Source organism: Cyprinus carpio, chromosome B24 (assembly GCF_018340385.1).
Source record: "Cyprinus carpio isolate SPL01 chromosome B24, ASM1834038v1, whole genome shotgun sequence".
In the NCBI taxonomy this organism is placed as follows: domain Eukaryota; kingdom Metazoa; phylum Chordata; class Actinopteri; order Cypriniformes; family Cyprinidae; genus Cyprinus; species Cyprinus carpio.
In genome coordinates, this window is record NC_056620.1 from 12128028 (window position 1) to 12146862 (window position 18835).

General features: G+C 36.0%; 1 protein-coding gene across 2 annotated transcripts in view; it reads right to left on the reverse strand.

The window, feature by feature from the left end:
• Positions 1-18835, reverse strand: part of cntnap2a (contactin associated protein 2a) — a 352125-nt gene that overhangs the window by 148882 nt on the left and 184408 nt on the right. For both annotated transcript variants that reach the window (XM_042752140.1, XM_042752141.1), the window contains exon 9: positions 8133-8283. In XM_042752140.1, the coding sequence (XP_042608074.1) occupies positions 8133-8283 (151 nt within the window). The remainder of the gene's footprint in view (positions 1-8132; positions 8284-18835) is intronic.

Sequence of the window (18835 nt, forward strand, 5' to 3'; positions counted from 1 at the left end):
CCAACTGGAAAAAAAAAAGGACTCTTATGTCAGAATGCTGTTCATAGACTTCAGTTCAGCATTCAACACAATCATCCCTCAACAGCTCATTCACAAACTGGTCGAGCTGGGGCTCAACACTTCGCGCTGTGCAACTGGCTGTTGGACTTTCTGACTGGAAGACCTCAGGCAGTACGGGTCGGCAGCAACACATCCAGCGCCATCACACTGAACACTGGGGCCCCACAAGGATGTGTGCTGAGCCCCCTCCTCTTCACTCTGCTGACCCATGACTGCACACCGTCACACAGCTCCAACCTCTTCATTAAGTTTGCGGATGACACGACTGTGGTGGGTCTCATTAGCAAAAGAGATGAGACAAACTACAGGAGCGAGGTGAGCCGCCTGGCCTGTGGTGCAGTGACAACAATCTCTCTGAACTGAACGTGGAGAAAGACGAAGGAGATTGTTGTAGACTTCAGGAGAGCACACACTCAGCACGTTCCTCTGACCATCAACGGTGCGACTGTGTAGAGAGTTAGCAGCACCAAGTTCCTGGGTGTGCACATCACAGAGAGGACCTCTCCTGGACCGACAACACTGCAGCACTGGCCAAGAAAACACAGCAGCGTCTCTACTTCCTCCGCAAACTGAGGAGAGCCAGAGCCCCACCCCCCATCATGTACACATTCTACAGAGGCCCATCGAGAGCATCCTGACGAGCTGCATCACTGTGTGGTATGGCGCCTGCAACGCGTCCTGCCGAAAGACTCTACAACGCATAGTGAGAGCAGCTGAGAAGATCATTGGTGTCTCTCTACCCTCCCTCCAGGACATTTATGGAACACGTCTCACCCGCAAAGCCCTCTGCATCACAGGTGATCCCACTCACCCATCACACAGCTTCTTCAGCCTGCTACCATCAGGGAGGAGACTGCGGAGTCTCCAGGCCAGGACCAGCAGACTGAAGGACAGCTTCATCCACCAGGCTGTCAGGAAGCTGAACTCCCTCCCGAACCTGCCCCCCCTCCCCTCTTCTTCCCCAGGCACCACTGAACTAACTAATGAACCCCCCCCCCCCACACACACACACACACACTAATTATATGATGACATGCACGAGTCACTTGTGCAGCATTGGTCTGCTCACTCACCGCTCACTACCTCATTCGGCATGAAACTACCTCATCAGTCAGTTAAATAACTGCTCTTGGTCACTTGTCACTTGTCACTTTAATCAGACTTAAGATATTTTTAATAAGTGATTTTTTTTTTGCACTAAAAATCTTTTAACTGCACTGTTGTTCACTTCATTGATTTGCACTATATCTGTCATTTACCTTGCGCTGCTTTATTTAACTTTATTTTTAACTTGTATTTTTATTATATGTCTTTTATATTTTATAAATCCCTTATTGTATAATTGTATCTACATTTTATATTTGATCTAGTTATTTTTTTAGGCTTTAATGTTAATGTTATCTGTATGCACCGGAGACTGAGAGTAACGCAATTTCGATTCTCTGTATGTATGTACTGTACATGTGGAAATTGACAATAAAGCAGACTTGAACTTGAACTTGAACTTATTGTGATTTATTGGATGGGAAGTGCAATACAATGTTCCGTTCATTAAATGAAAACAGGCTAGACTAATCAATTTGGGATTATTGTTTAGTAAAAATTTAAATCAAATAAAATCAAGATTTTTTTAACCAGCCCTAGTATTTAGTTGCATGCTACCTCTGCAACCATGCACATTTATCAAAGATTTTTTATAATGCTAAAATGCATAAATCTTAGAAAGAAAAATAAACAGACTGTTTTTAGTGTATTAAAAATAATAGCCAAAAAAGTTAGCAGTACTGAACCAAGTAAAAGCTCCACTACATGCCCTATACTGTTTCAGAAAATCATTTGAGAGTCCCTTTTCTTTATTCCACTCTATTAGAAAGTCATCAAAACAAAAGCTGACCTCCTACAGGTTGATGGGTATTTTAAAGTCCTAATCTGCAGCACAAGAACTCTACGGCCCTTCTATGTTTAATGCTGTCTTCTTTATTACAAAATCCAATTTACTGCCATCTCCCATCAGACATTCATTAATTCGGTGAGGTCTGCCACAAATGTGCAGAACCATCCTCTGTAAAATGGGTTTGGGAGACTACATCTAACTAGGGGAAGGGAGAAGGGGAGACAAGCATTCCCCTTCTTGGAAAAACACAAAGCTATTCTCGCTGTTCCACAGCAGACAGCTAAATACATATGAGAGGTCTTTTGGAGACATCAGAGACTGATGGGAATTTTTTTGTTTGCTAGGATATTCCATTAGGGCTTAAGCGATCAAACATGTGCTAAAGCTAATTATGTTTTGTTCGCAAAAGTCTAAGATGAGCATCTTGGGCTCTTTGTCACATAAGGAAGAGGCAAAACTTTTTTAATTATGAATGGGATAAGCTGCAGTATTCACTGAACAGGTTTCATTGGAGACTTTGTTTTAAAAAATATTGTCACAAAAATATATATATTTTCATAAAAAATGTATGGTGAAACATAATATGTGCAAAAATATTTTGTTTAAATGTAATTTAAAAGCATGTAAATATAGGCAGTTAGCAGAGCAAAAGGGATTGTTCACCCAAAAAAAAAAAATATTTTCTCTTTCTGATGTAAACACAAATTAATTTACTTTTGAAAATTTTTGTCCATCCAATTAATGGGGTCCAAAACCAAAACAGCATGTCTAAACTCAGGAAGACAGGGAAATGCCAGGAGTTGAGGAAACACAATGTGCATGAGACCAGTCTGTCTTTCCCTGTAATGAGGATCTGAATCAGGTGTAGAAATGTTACCAGAGGCTTATCTTGCACAAACACACATGACTGTCTTTGCTCTTTAGAGTCATTATCTCAAGGCTGATAACAGTAATAACCCACCGGTAGAGACACATAGGGTTCACTTTCCAATCTGCACACTGCAAAATTCAAACTTTTCATTGTATTTATCTATTTATTTCAAGGTAAACTAGTATTCTGTTAGATAAAGCAGTGGTAAAATATTACCTACTGTACTTCAGATTGGATGCCAAACAATAGCATAAATAGCATTACCAGCTGCATGTAAAATATCCCACAACCCCCTCTGATCTTTTTAAACTGTCTCCTTAACCGAGATAAAGCCAGTTCCGATATTTAATGTATACATTTACACTGATTTTAAGCTGAGAAGCCATCATAGTCTTTGTACTAAGCTGACATCCGAGAAACTGATGCTCAGTCATACAATCAACCAGATAAACAGGCATCATTCCATGCATAGAAATAAAAGAGATTGTGATGCTCTTGCATTTGTGTTCAAATTGATGCAATGCACTACAGCTGTCAGAGTGAGGTGAATGGCAACATATAGTATTAGCTGCCTCCAGTAACCTAATCTGGTCCTGCATATTTTTTGTAGATGACCTTGCCATCAATAGCACAGTCTGGTCAGAGCCAAGCCTTTGATGATTTTACCACATTAAATTTAATGTGCCCAGTTCCATGCTCTACAATTAGCTTCCATGCATAAGCAGCCTCAATAACCAGTGTTCATGCTGGTGGTTTCTAGATAAACAAGAAATCTAGTGGGGAGCTGTAGTTCATCCCAAAATTAAAAATTTGCTGAGAATGTACTCACCCGCAGGCCATCCAAGATCATCAGAGCAGATCTGGAGAAATGTTGCATTACATCACTTGCTGACCAATAGATTCTCTGCAGTAAATAGGTGCCATCAGAATGAGAGTCCAAACCAATGATAAAAGCGTCACAATAATCCACAAGCAGTCCACATGAAACCGGTCAGTCAGTTTTGGACTTTTATGACTTACAAACAATACTTGATCTGTACATATTTATCTCCTGATTCAGACAAGATGACTTTTAATGGAGGACTTGTATTTCAGTTTACTACAAACAACCAGCTTTCCACTTCACAAGATGTTAACTGACAAACTGGAGTCTTGTGGATTACTTGTGGATTATTGTAATGTTTTTTATTAGCTGTTAGGACTCTCATTCTGACGGCACCCATTCACTGCAGAGGATCCACTGGTGATCAACTGATGTGATGCTAAATTTCTCCAAATCTTTTTTTAAACAAGAAACAAACTCATCTACATCTTGGATGGCATAAAGGTGAGTAAATTTTCAGCAAATTTTCATTTTTTGGGTGAACCATTCTTTTAAATATCTGTATTTATATGCATTTGGCAAGAAGGGGAAAATCCTTAGGCCCTGATATATATGTCAAGCAGAGTCAAAGAACGAACTGCTGTGATGTCGTTTTGAACCAAATTAAGGCAAAATAGAGATAATAGTTTTGGACATTTAAAACATCTTGGTTTCATTTCTGTTTTAGTCTGTTGAGGTCCAACGTGAGTAATAATGCAAACACGGACAGCTGCTATATAGTACTAAGTGAAGTTGTAATTCTAACTGAAAGCAACACTGACACTTTTTCATGTTTAATACTATAAAGCCACTTGTTTTAAAACAATCTATTATTTTATACTGCTATATGTGACTTACCTGGAGTGTGAAACTGCAGCATTGGTTATAACATATCCACATTGCTATGATAAGATGCTTTCTTAAATGTTGTTTTCTCACTGCTCTCATTTTTAAAGGTGCTGTATGTAAGATTTTGACTAAACTAAAGCATAAAAATGCCATAATATGTTTGCAGATATTTAAGAAACATGCCAAGTTAACATACTTGTTTATCTGAAAAACAATGCTACCTTTAGTTATTCTTGAAAATGTGCACTATGGGCTGGATTGCAGATCTTTGTTTTGGTTTATGAAACCTGCCCACTGCCAATTTACCCAATGGTATTTCGGCACCCCGGGTTGCCAGTTGGCGGAAAAGACAGCGTATTTCATTTCATTCATTGTCAAGTGCGCTTGTTCCTGTTTGTGTCTTCAATCTGGCAACCTGCGTGTGCGTCAAGTCTGAGGAGGAGGGGCTGGGTGAAAAAAAACCCTCTCCAATATTTTAAATTTGGACTGCAATACCTAGTTCAACCACTCGGTGTCAATCCTACAAACAGCACCTTTAATTGTGTGTTTATTTCATTATTGAGAGGAACGTGTGCAGCACATAATAATATATTCATCCAAATGCCACTCCTAGCAGAGTTGGATGTTAGCTAACAGTATTCCACTGCTCAGGTATTTAAAACTTTGCTTAACCCTTAATCTAAGAAATAAAAAGAACTTTGCTGTGAGTATATTGGGGCCTTTAAACTAACACCATAGTGCCCAAGAGCAAGATAAATAGTTTCAGTCACTACAGTAAAACTGTACTGTAATTTGCTCATTTAATGCTTTGATATTAAAGTGTCCTCTAACTGAAAAATGACGTTATTTTATAATAATCATCTAAATAAAGAATAAAAAACTTTATAATAATCATTCATGAACTGGCTAGGGAGCAACAAGACTTTTCTGAGAGCCAGCAAAGCTGCCAAAACTATACTGCTTTGCAAATCATTTAAAGCAAAGCCCATTTAAGCCACACAGAGGTTAGTTTAATAATTGAATATTTTGTTTAATAAAACATATTGCTTAATATTAGTGCAGACCATGTGCAGACACAAATGGATAGCACAGATTTAGTTGTTTACTTGAGAAATTTGCTGAAAAGCAGGCAAAAGCAAAACACATTAGCTACTCTAATTGTAAAAAACAACAACAACAAAAAATTAAAAAAAAAAGGAAATTATGATAAATAGTTAAATATGAAATCAGATCTCTTAGACCAAAGATTTTCAAACATGGTTCCATGAACCCCTAATGGACCACAAGGTGTTTGTGGATCCAAAAAAAATTTGAGAGAGAGAGAAAGAGAGAGAGAGAGAGAGAGAGAGAGAGAGAGAGAGAGAGAGAGAGAGAGGAAAAGAGGAGAGAGAGAGAGAGAGAGAGAGAGAGAGAGAGAGAGAGAGAGAGAGAGAGAGAGAGAGAGAGAGAGAGAGAGAGAGAGAGAAAAAACTACACAAAATGTATGTTGTAGGGATGAGAAATTAAAAAATGTTAACTTAAGGTATTAATTAAATATGTTTAATACATTATTTTAATACATTTACCAAATTTGATTACAGTTCATTTATAAAGACAAAATTGTTTGAACTGAAATAGAGTCAAAAATGTTTACACATCTAATATTACTCTAATAGTGGCCAGAATGTAATGAAATTTAATATAAAGAAAAAATATATATTTAAAAAATCTTCTTTGGCTTACGTACAGTGACAATATAAAAGCCTAACATTTTATTTTGGAAACAAACAAATGAAGAAACAATATATAAATAGCTATATAATACATTAATTTATTTAAATTAAGTCATATGAAAATCATTTTTATATATCAGTTTTAATCAATAAGTAAATACTTTAAATGATTATATTTTAGAATGCAGCTAAATCATCAAATTTGAGGGCCTTGACTTCAAAAAAAGTTTTAAAACCCTGGTTTAATCTTAGATCATGATTTGACAGTTTCATAGAAAACGGTTTATCACAAGAATGAGGAATTTGTACATTTGTTACATTCACTTATATGTTTCAATCTGGGTTTTACAGTCATTCCCAAGGTAACGTTCTTTGACATACTCATATTCTGCCAGATGGAGATCTTTCTATGCTCCAAAAAAAAAAGAGGATCCAATCAGCAGTAAACAAATCAGACAGTGCAGACACATCTCTCTAGAAAATAACAGTGACGGATGGAGAAGTATGATGGATAATTATAGTTAGTGTGCAGGTGATCTAGCAGCAGCGCAGTGAGGAGAAGTGAAGTTTTTGATCTAATTTTAGAGGCTGTCAAATATAAATGTGTTGCCAGGCCATGCCAGACCCAGAGCGAAGGGACTGCAGTTCCTACCTCATTTAGCTGTTTTTGAAGATGTGTGAGTCTGATAAAGCTATCAGCCATGCTATGCCTCAGCCTCAATAGACAGGCAGGTTGATAGTGCCAGACACTGCTGTCTATCTCAGCTGCCGTTCTTCCTTTGCATACTTGCCTCTCTGAGCCGCCGAACATGCTCTTATCTCTGACTTCCTGCCAGTGGTCCGATTGGACAGATGGCTGGCTGAAGAGGGCACCGGGGTGGGTTCATTTCCATCAAAGGGGGAAAATGAATGCGTGTGGGGTGGCACATGCAACTTTGGATCGAAAACTTAAAAAAACCCAATGGCAAAATGCAACGACGGAAGGTCACAGCACCCTCCCACCCTTTCAGAAGGAGAACAAGTTCTGTTTGTCTCTTCACACAATTTGATGAAGGCAAAATTACTCCTGACATAGTTTTTGGCACTTTTCAGATCAAGCTAATGTCTTTGGACTGAGGAAAATCATGACAATGGATCGATTTCGACAACTATACAATATTTTTGGACCAGTTTCTTTTAGCAGGTTGGTTGCATACCATGACTTGGATATGTTGGGAAACTGGAGAAAAAATTCAGCTTTGTCTTCAAAGGAATAAATATGTTAAAATAGAAAATAGTTATTCTAAATTGCAATAAATTACCAGTACAATATCTTTATTTTCTTTATATCTTCCAACTCAAGAACACAAACTTTTTGAAGGCTTTGTCATCAGGCTTAGATGCTCTGACTCACATTTGACTTTTATCTCATTCACATTGTGAGGCCCAATGTTTTTCCTAGAAGACGTTGTTATGATTTTAAGTGAATTTTAAATAAGTAATATCTGTGATAAATGTTTTATTCATTTTTACATCAAAACTGTACTGACACTCTGCCTTGACACTCTGGTCCTCATGAGAGTTAAAAGACAATGGAGGATGTTCACACTAATCTGGGCAACCAATTATTTCTTCTTTTAAGCAGACCATCCCTTTGTTAATTTTCTTTGGTTTTCCAATTAAATGAGATAAAACATAAAAGCATATCAGCATTAATGCCCATCCTTAAAAAAATTACTCAAACACATTCAAGAAAGTTCTCAAATCCTTTCTAGTGCCGGTCTTTCAGCAGAAAAAATTCAAAGGCCTTTTTAAGTCAGGGGCCAATGCACCAGGGAGATTGAAAAGATCTGAGGATCTATTCTCATAGTACTCAGTTTTGGGCTCTGTAAATTTCTGAACTTACCTCCAAAGTGGTACGTGCTTCCTGTTGTGATCTGGACAGGCGAGTTGGTTCTCACAGCTGATGCTTCGTCCCCATCAATGGTCAGCATGGCAAAATTCTCTTTGGCCAGGAAACGAACATCATGCCATTCTCCATCATTCAGACCAGAACCTATAAAAAGATGGAAAACTATTGATTAACATCCAAAACAACGCTGCAACCTTTTCACAGCTGAATCTGTCAAGCAAAAATGTGTACTTACCTTACACCTTGAATACATGTGAACATAATTATTATGGAAAAATCATAAAATAAACATATTTCTCAAGTTAAAACATATATTTCGACAAATATCATAAATTATTAAATCATATCATACCAACATTTTATGGGGGTAGTCACACTACATTACATTTTGCAACCTAAGCTTGTCCTAAAAAGGTCAAATTATCTTATATTTTAAGACTAGTTAATCTTGATTAATCATTACGGGTTCTCTCTCTGTTATCATTTCCTGTTTTTTTTTCCACCCTCTTGTTTCTAACACAGTAGTCATGCCAAATGACTTTTATTTAGTGCACAAATATTTTTCAAATACAAAAAAGATGCCATTAATCAAAAATGACAGTAAAGATATTTATTGTATATTGATACAAAATATTTTTATTTAATTTGCATTTCATTTTTTCCCTTTCATTTATACTTTTTCCTTTCTGTTTCATTTTTTTCATCAAAGAAAAACTTTCATTTATACTTTTTCCATTTAAATATGTTTCATCAAAATGGATAGAAATGCAGCATTGGTGAGCAGAGAATTCTTTCAGACAAAAACAACCTCAAACTTTATATTTTAACTGTAGTTTTATCAAATAAATGCAGCATTGGTGAGCAGAGACTTCTTTCAGACAAAAACAACCTCAAACTTTATATTTTAAGAAATAACAATAAAACATTTCTGACTTAATTAGGTTTTCTATGATTAAATCTTTTAATGAAGCTTTAATTATATCAGGACAGTTTTCTCACCTTGACTTTCTGCCTACAATCAATCAATCAATCAATAAAAAAATCATAAATTAAAAACATAATTAAAGAGGTGTATTCAAGTCAATGTACGCATGAATTGCATTTTCAATTAATTATCAAAAAAAAAAGAAAAAAAGAGAGAGTCATTGACCCACATAAAAAAAACACATACTGAACAGGATTTTATATCTGAAATTCAAATGCAATCCGCAATAGGCTGCTGATGATAAAATGACAAGTCTAAAAGTCTACACCGAGGGCGGATTCAGGACGACAGGGGTTCAGGTTAACAAACCCACAGCAGCTGTTGATTTGACAGCTCTGATTAATAAATCAGAGAGTTATTATTTACTCTGATACCATTGTGAAGGGCAAAAGTCATCAGAACATAATAACCAGGTTGATGGTAGCTTAGAGCAATGGATTCCTTTCCACCATTAATCATGCACCGGTGGAAAGACATTAGCTCATTGGAGGTCCCCAGTGGCCAGTTTACCTCTATCTGTCACACACCACAAAACACTGAACAACTGTTCTCTCCTTCCTGACCGCTCTCACTCTCAGGCACAGTCCACTTGGCACGAACAAGGCCAAAATACCTTACACGCCATTACCTCTGATAAATTTGTCTCTCAGAAGTTGTTGGTGATATGAAGGCACAGCGCTTTTTGCCATTTACTAGTATGTCATCCATCAGTTTCCCTCAAACTCAGTACATTTTGTGCTTGCGTAGGTGTATGAAGCGAACGGTGCAGCAGACATGCCTGTCACGAGCTGCTCTGTGGGACAGTTGGACAAACAGATGGCTTTTGTGTACAAGATAAATTACGTTAAGTGCCCTGATATGACAACACAACATCAAACGAGTGTCAGTGACATCTGAGATTTGGGTGTACAAAACTGATGAGATTAAAGTGTGAGTTGTGTCTGATAATTTCAGGATGCTCAGGAAAATAAAATAAAACAGCCTTTTAAAGATGGTTTAGTATTTATAAAACCAGTAAAACAGGTTGTTTCATTGGTTGCCTTACAAAATATGATGCCGAAATTGTTAACTGATTATAACTGTATAAAACAAAATTAATCAGATTTATGAATTGTCTATAATAATTGTGCATTTTTAAAATATGAATAATCATCAAAATATGTCAATATGATCTCTAAATGTAAACATTTTGCATTAGCAAATTTTCAAGCGAATGTATCTTGCTTTCAGGATGTTTAGGTATTGGAAAACAAAATAAAATATTGAACCTTTTTTTCTTTTTTTATTGCAGTGACTATGAATTTAAGACTTTCGGCTGGATTTAAGACTTTTAGGCCATAATTTGTGGAAGAGTGAATTAGGACTTTTTAAGCCCCACAGAAACACTGTAAATGTTGTGAAGGAAGACACACACACACACACACACACACACACACACACACACACATAAAAGTTTGATAAAAATTGTCTCAGTGCACACATAATAAACTCAAATGTGCTCTAATTAGGTCAGAAAGGTGGCTCATGGGGCACAGTCTTGATGTACATCTCCAGAGCATCACTATGTCTAGCCTTTTTGCATCTTTCCTAATTACACTACATCAGTGTGAGAGGGCAGCACCCCTGCATGTCCTCATGAGAGACCCTGCAGTCATAACCCACCGTCATGGATTAATTAACACAATGTGGGTCCCTTGAACTCTGACAGCTCAACCTACAGTCATTACTTTCCACCTGCTTTATCAGCTTTCCTATGATAACCTTCAGCTCCTCAGGATCACACACATACAACTGGTCTCTCTCTTCCAACATGATTGAACTCCACTGAAAGAATAAGAGACAACACCGCCCAAACAGATTTTGATAAATGTCTGGTGCATTCCAGCTGCACAAGTCCATTTAAGTGTGAATGACATTTGAAGGACTCGGTGCCCTTTAAAAAGCAGGTGCATCTTCATATGGGGTTCAAAGGTAGAGATGCAATTACAGGGATGCACAGCCTCCAGCTCTATTTGTCATCATGGTAAGTCTGATATTTGTATACGGCCTGCGAAAGGCTCTCTGCAAATCAAGCCAAGAAGCCCCAGATGCAATAATGTCATCAAAAAGGATTGCTGGAAAAGTTTCTGCTTCCTCACTACTCAGAGGTTCACAGACACCAAGCCATGATTAATGTTAGGCTTTGCCAGGAAAGAGTGCTCTTGGGAGAGCAGGAACTTCAAGCTTCAGCTTTTCCATGAATATGTTTTTGATAGTGGAGTGTCTGAAATTGTCTTAGAAGCTCCTTTTTTAAAAATGAGGAGAGAGGTGCTGAAATATATATCATGCCTCCTCTGTCCACCCCACAGAAGAATATTAATGACTTATCCGAGGGAGGTCTTGGTTATGTGACCAATTCAGATGTTCTATGAATGTCACAGGCAAAATCGTTGGAGGAAATTCAGTAAGAATGAGAGATGCACCAATTTTGCATAGTGTCTGATTCACTGATGGACTTATTCAAATGAGGTACTGGTAAAATCACAATAGAAAGTGCATACAATCTCTGCTTTCAATGAGTCTTTTGAATAATGTACAATACAATGAGCCAAAATTATGGAGGCATGTTTGTGCCAAAACATAAAGACAATTACTTAAGTTTATCACATTTAGTACCTGGTTAAACTACTTTGTGGATGGTTAATAAATAAGAATTTTTTCTGCATGCAAAAGTAATACTGCTGTTTAATTAAATTTTCTTCTTTTTATTTGATGTGTTATAGAAGTCAGGTGATCTGTATGCCTTTCAAAAAGCTTTGAGACAAAAATACACAATTGTTCAAAAGTTTTGGTTTAGGGTTGGTAAGTTTTTTTTATGTTTTTGCTTATGTTCATCAAAGGTAAAAATACAGTACAAAACAGTAATACTGTAGAATATTATTACAATTTAAAATAACCATTTTCTGTTTTAATATATTAATATACTGTATATGGATTATGGACGGATTAGCAGCCGTTAATCCATTACACACCATTCAGAGTCACATGATCCTTCAGAAATCATTCTAATGTACGGAATTGGTGCTCAAGAAACATTTCTTATTATTATCAATGTTTAAAGCAGTTGTGCTGCCTAAAGTTTTTATAGAGGTTTTTTTTTAGGATTCTTCGATGAATAGAAAGATCAAAAGAACAACATCTATTTGAAATAGAATCTTCACTGTCACTTTCGATCAATTTAATGCATAATTGCTGAATTAATTTCTTTCAAACAACACTGAAAAAGTCAAATTGAATAGAATAATTGCCTGTAGGTTTATAACTGGACTGTTATTATTATGCTTCCAGAAAAGCCTTTTATTGACGCGATAAAATAACTTTGGCAAAGCCTTACCACTAAGTGGGCATACAAATTGTCCGTTTTGACAATGCACTGGCTCTTTTAAGTGAAAACCTGCTGATATTTGTCTAAGCAGTGTTTAAGACCACATCCTGTTTAATTCATACCTCTAGGCTGACCTGGCACAGAGCTACAGTTTGCTTTGTGTCTTGGCTTTGGCCTGTTGTAGAGTCCATTTCTTGAGGCACAGCCTGTGGGCTCAGACTCGCTATTATTGTTTGCAGAGGCTTTTGTGAGTGATGTAAAATACACATGACCACCCAATGGCCTTCACACATTCATCCTCAAGGAAACAGAAATATTTCCAGCCATTACTATTACATTCTTTCAGTTGCTGAGCAAGAGAACAGATAAATAATAATTATTTATGAAGTAATTTATATAAATATTTCCCTCACACTCTATAATAACACACCATACTGGCATTTTTCTTTTCTTAACATGAAAAGGAAAAATAAAAAAGTTGATGTTAAGTAACTAAAGAAGAGCCATAAAATGGTTGATAAAGGAACGTGTAGATCTTGCACCAACAACATTGGATATTTCAGCAGAAGCCTGTGGGATAAACCTGATATTCTCTGCTCCCAGTCACCTCCACATATCACATTGATTTTTGAATCTATTGCCACCCTGAAGGGGACAGGAAAATAAGAGAGAGGAACTATGCTTATTTCTGACTGATAAAACTTGACCAAGGCGCTGGCTCTGAAATAGACAAACCTCCTGTTTTCCTCTGGAAAATGGACACGGTTAAGGAAGGTTCACAGGTCATGGCTTTGAGCTTTTCAAAGCTGTATTTTTTTTCAACTTGGCAAAAGCCTGCAGTGTTTAACTAGACACGGAGCTATAAAACTGAGGACACTGTAACAGACACTATCAGAGTGTGAGCGGCTAAGATAACAGATCTCACACAGACATTATTGAAAATAGGCATAGTCATGGACATAAGATATCCTTTGTCTGATCTTACTGTAAATTATGGATGAGCTAAAGACATAATAGCACTGTTCCAATACCAATGCCTCTTTGCCTACTGTCTTACACAGGCATCCTAACCACCACTGAACCCTATAAGTGACTGATTAAGAACCTTTTAAACTTGACAAGGACCCCCAAATATGATGATCTCCTCATGATCCCTTTGCTAAAATATGACACACACTGACATTCAAAATGCAGAATGAATCTGTAAAGTGACTGTAAAGATGTCTTTGTTGTTACAAAATATTTATCTATTTTAAATAAAAGCTGTACTTTGGAGCTATTTATTCATCAAAGAATCCTGAAAAATATGCCTGAGTACCAAATGTGACACTGAAGACTGCAATAATGGCTGCTTAAAATTCAGGAATAAATGACATTTTCAAATATATTGAAATAGAAAACAGTTATGTTTTTACTGTATGCTGCATAATAGTGCTGGGCAACAATTACAATTTTTAATTGCGATTAATCACATTGTTATGCACAAAATTCAATAATGAATTCTAAAGTAGTGTATTGTGCACTTTTTTCATTTAAAAATACTGCTATATGAACAAAAGTGCAATAACATTTTGTTTGCACACACTTTAAACCAATAAGGGGCTTTTTTATTTTTACAGCAGTATTCCTTTTACATAGCAGTTAAACTATTTCTTGTAAATCTCAACTTACAAAATTAATGTAATCAAATTGAATATAAAACCAAAGCTATTTACCACTGCCCAGTCATTAAAGTTTTTATAGAAAATATTTTATAGTTTCTTATAGAAAAACAAGTTATGCTCAGATCATACAATCATACAGTCACTGTTGGAAAGGGTTAAAATATGGAGAAGATGCTGGAAAACCAAAGAATGTGCAGGAGATGGAGAATTTTTCTGAAGAACAGCAGGCAGTTAAACTGCAGATCCAACAAGGGTCGTGGATCATCCAGGAAACAACACAGATTATTAAGATTCAAGGGAATGTAAACATTTGAATGGGGTCATTTAAATAAAACAACAACAACAACAACAAAAAGGTTATTTCATCTTGTGGAGTATATGTAAACATCTGTTATGTGAAATAGCTTATTCAGGACAATACTAAATAAAAAACAAATTGCAATTTTCATGATCCCTCTTATTTTGTTTCAATTATTAATATTTTTCACATTCTGCAAGGGGTGTGTAAACTTATGAGCACAACTGTATATATATTATTGTGTCAAAAGTGTAATTATAATAATAAAGTGTGATTATTATAATTACAAAAATATATATGAACACAATATATAACAACAACAAAAGTAAGACTATGAATGATATTATTGTACTATTATTTTCAGGTGGAAAATTATTATTATTATTATTATTATTATTATAATAATAATAATAATAATAATAATAATAATTATTAAAATAATTAATTCAAATAATGATAATTATCTTAATGCCGCCTTTGTAGGCAGCTCACTGAGATTTTGGAACACAGAAAATGACTCTCTTTGTTAAAAAAGGCTGTGTGAGACATCTGTTCTTTTTGGCTGAAGAGGAAGGAAGACAAACAGGAAGAAGTAGTCTGAAAGCAAAGAAGCTGTTAAAGAAGGATTTAGAGCATCTTTTGAGACCCACTGTGAACAAACATCCCTGAAAGATCAATGGATTATTGCATAACATCCATCAAGATTGTTCACTAACTCGGAATACAGAGCATGAGAGTATACAGGAAATTATCATCGCATCCTCCCTGAACAATGTAAGGAATGGCAGCCTCGCATCAATTCTGCTATCTATGGACAAATACCTCCATCATTTGGAAATGGAGACACTGTTGACACAATACAAGCCTTTCAAACCAATCTGCTAGAAAGCAGTGCAGCGTTTTCTGTGCTAAGAAGAAAGTCTGATGAATATCAGCCTCCATTATGCTCTGAAACTTACAGTTCAGTAAAGAAAAATCTAAAATCTTCAGATGAACTGACTGAGTTGACAATCAGACTGCCCCCCCCCCCAAAAAAAAAACGTTAAAAACAATCATATCTTTATAAAAAAAATAAAAAAAGCTCTCATAAAAATCTCTCAAAAAATTTACATTAAAATTCATATAATGTCAACAACTGACATTTGAGTCTTACCTTTAAAAAAAAAATCACATAAAGTACACTACCATTCAGAAGGTCACAGCCATTAAGATTTTTAAAATGTTTTTTAAAAGAAGTTATGCTCATCAAGGCTATGTTGATTTAATTGAAAATACAGCAAAAATAAAATAAATAAATAAATAAATAAATGTTATTATTGCAGTTAAAAGTAACTTTTTATTTTCTATTTGGATATATACTAAAAAGTAATTTATTCATGTGATGCAAAGCTGAATTTTCAACATCATTACTACAGTCTTCAGTGTCACATGATCCTTCAGAAATCATTCTAATATGCTGATTTGGTGCTTAAGAAACATTTCTTATTATCATCATCAATGCTGTAAATAGTTGCTCTGATTAATTTTTTTTTTTTTGGAAACAGTGATAGGATTTTCAGGATTCTTTGATGGAAAGAAAGTTCAAAAGAACAGCAGTTATTTGAAACAGAAAGCTTTTCTAACAATGTAAATGACTTTGCTGTAATCTTTCTTCAATTTTATGCATTTTTGCTGAATAAAATTATTGATAAAAAACAAACAAACAAACAAACAAAAAAAAAACACCTTATCTCAAACTTTTAAAAATATATTTGATAATATTTACAAAGCAGAATTTCTGTGCTGATCACCTGAATTCTGTGACATGTACCTAAATATGATCAAACTTGAGCTGAAAGTAATATATTCTTCCTAAAAGACAAAAGCATGGTCAAAATAGCATAATCATTTAATAAAGAACATATGAGATGCAGGGCATGTGTGGTACAAGTCTGCAAAAATCTGCACAACTCATCCCACTGTGGTAATAAATAGCAAGTAATAAACCCAAATGTCCATTCACCTTAACTTTCTTGGTGGAGCTTAAAGTTCAATATTGAATAGGAATACACTGCAATAATGGAGATCCCCCAAGGGAATCATAGGGCAAACACTATACCTTACTATGATTATAATGTTATATTGTCCCAGTTTATGAGCTTGCTAAATTGCCATCCGCCTGGATTGAAAAGACTCTCAAATTACCTCTGTGGGGCAAATATTTTAGACAGAAGCACAGAGTCAACTCAAATTCATAAGCGCTAGAGGGCTTCATAAATTTCAAAGAAAACAGATTCACTTAAACAAGCGGGATCAATATATGATAGAATACTAGAGACAGACGAGAGCAGAGAGGCAATTGGCAGTTCTTTCAGTATCCCGAGTTTTCCATGCCTTGAAGGTATCAAACCTTGGCTGGAGTCACGGGAAGAGCCACAGCTGAATGCATATAAGCAGCAAAACAAACGCCACTGAGCATGACAATTTGAAGTTTTTCCAAATTATCCCATTAACACAATGGAATAGGTCTGTGATCGGCACGATTCATCAAACTGTCAGCAACCTGACTTGTCATTGTTGTTCTTACAGGCTTACATTTCATGTGTGGAAAATCACTGGCAATTTTCAGTCTCCCTGTCAATTTCGGTATGCTCAAAAACCTATTAGGTTTTTCTTAGAGGGTACAACAGCACAAACGATTAAAAGGAAAACAAATGTATAAAGGAACGCTACTTTAAACCAAGCCACTGACACGTAACGCTAAAGATTTAACATCCGTTTCCAGACAGTATCATTATAATGATTAACAATTTGACTGCAAACAGCAGCATTTGACTAGCTCTAACTGGGTCCATTAGTAAATAAGTGGAAAACAAACAAAAGCAAACATATTTTCATTCGATTCCTCATGCTTAATTAGAAAACAACTCAAAAGTTGGATCATTCTCTTGACAACTGCGCACTTGATTACCATGGCAACAAGCTTGCAATATCACCACCTAATAATGACTAATTATCTGTTACTGAGAGAAGTAATCAGCACTTGCCATTGGCTCCCAAAAGAGATGATGATTAAATGCTAAAAACATTAAGGGAACTTACCAGCACAAGATGTTCATACAATCATAATAACACCTGATTTAACCAAAAAGTAGGATTTTCATATTATTGGCTATTAATGAGAGATTCGATTGTAAGAAAACACTCTGTCAGATATGTTATGAATCATCTTGAATCATTTGGATTTCGTTCTAAGTTCTAATCATTAACATGGTACTATTGCCTACCATTACAAATGGATTCGCCACACTAAGTCCGCTCATGACATGTCAATTAACTTAATGTGATGGCCGTTAATCTTTAGCGCTTAAAGAATAAGATGATGAAAACTAATTTCAATGCATTTAAATCAGTAGGCTGAAAATGCACCATATTGCTGAAATAATAAGTAAAAGTAAGAAGATGGCAATTACGCAAGTGTCCCCTCTGGAATTTGACTTAACTACGGCCTGTTAGCAAGACTACACTCATTTACGGCACTATCAGACTGCTCGTCCACATTTCCAAGACCAATTTGCAGCTCAAGACAAGCAGAATGGACCTTTAACCTGGACAAGAAAGGGATGGAGCCGGAATGCAAACAAGCTGAGCTGCAAAAAGAAAACAAATATTCACAAAGTTTACTGTATTACCCTACTAACCTCTATGTTGTCTGGATAGGGTGACCATACGGGCCATTTTTACGAGATGCGTCCTTGCCAGGATTTTTATATTGCCTAAAATATCCAGGTTTTGGCTGTTTGCACTGTGCAGATAGATCATTATATGACATTCATGAGAGCTATAGAGAGCCAAGCATACGGCTCCTTATGCTTTCAAATCGCTCTCACAGTACTTTGGTGTCATTCAATGATTGGTGCGGAGCGACGCTTCAAGTCGAACGAACGAACAAACACGTGTGCATATTTGCATCGATTTGATAGTTCTCTGTAGATCTCACCTTGTCACGTGCCACTATTGGTCAGTTATATACAAAACCTGCATGTTAATGATCAAACTACTTTGGATGTTTTAGGCAATATAAAAATCCTGGCTAGTTTGTCCCGTATGAAAGACACATATGGCCACCCTATGTCTGGATCAGTTTCCTGTCCTACATCATTGTGGGAATGATAGCTTTACATTCAGCAGAACTTGAGATTTCAACTCCAGTAAAAAAACTGACTAAAAACTAACTAACTAAATAAATGGAAAGACATAATGGTCAGGGGCAGAATAACAATCTTAAATTCTCGGTGTCCTGCAATACTTATTTAATACGAATCACAAACAGAGCACAATCAAACAAATTATTCGTATCAACAGTTCTTTTTTGGAGTGAACGAATCACTCTTATAAACGTTTTC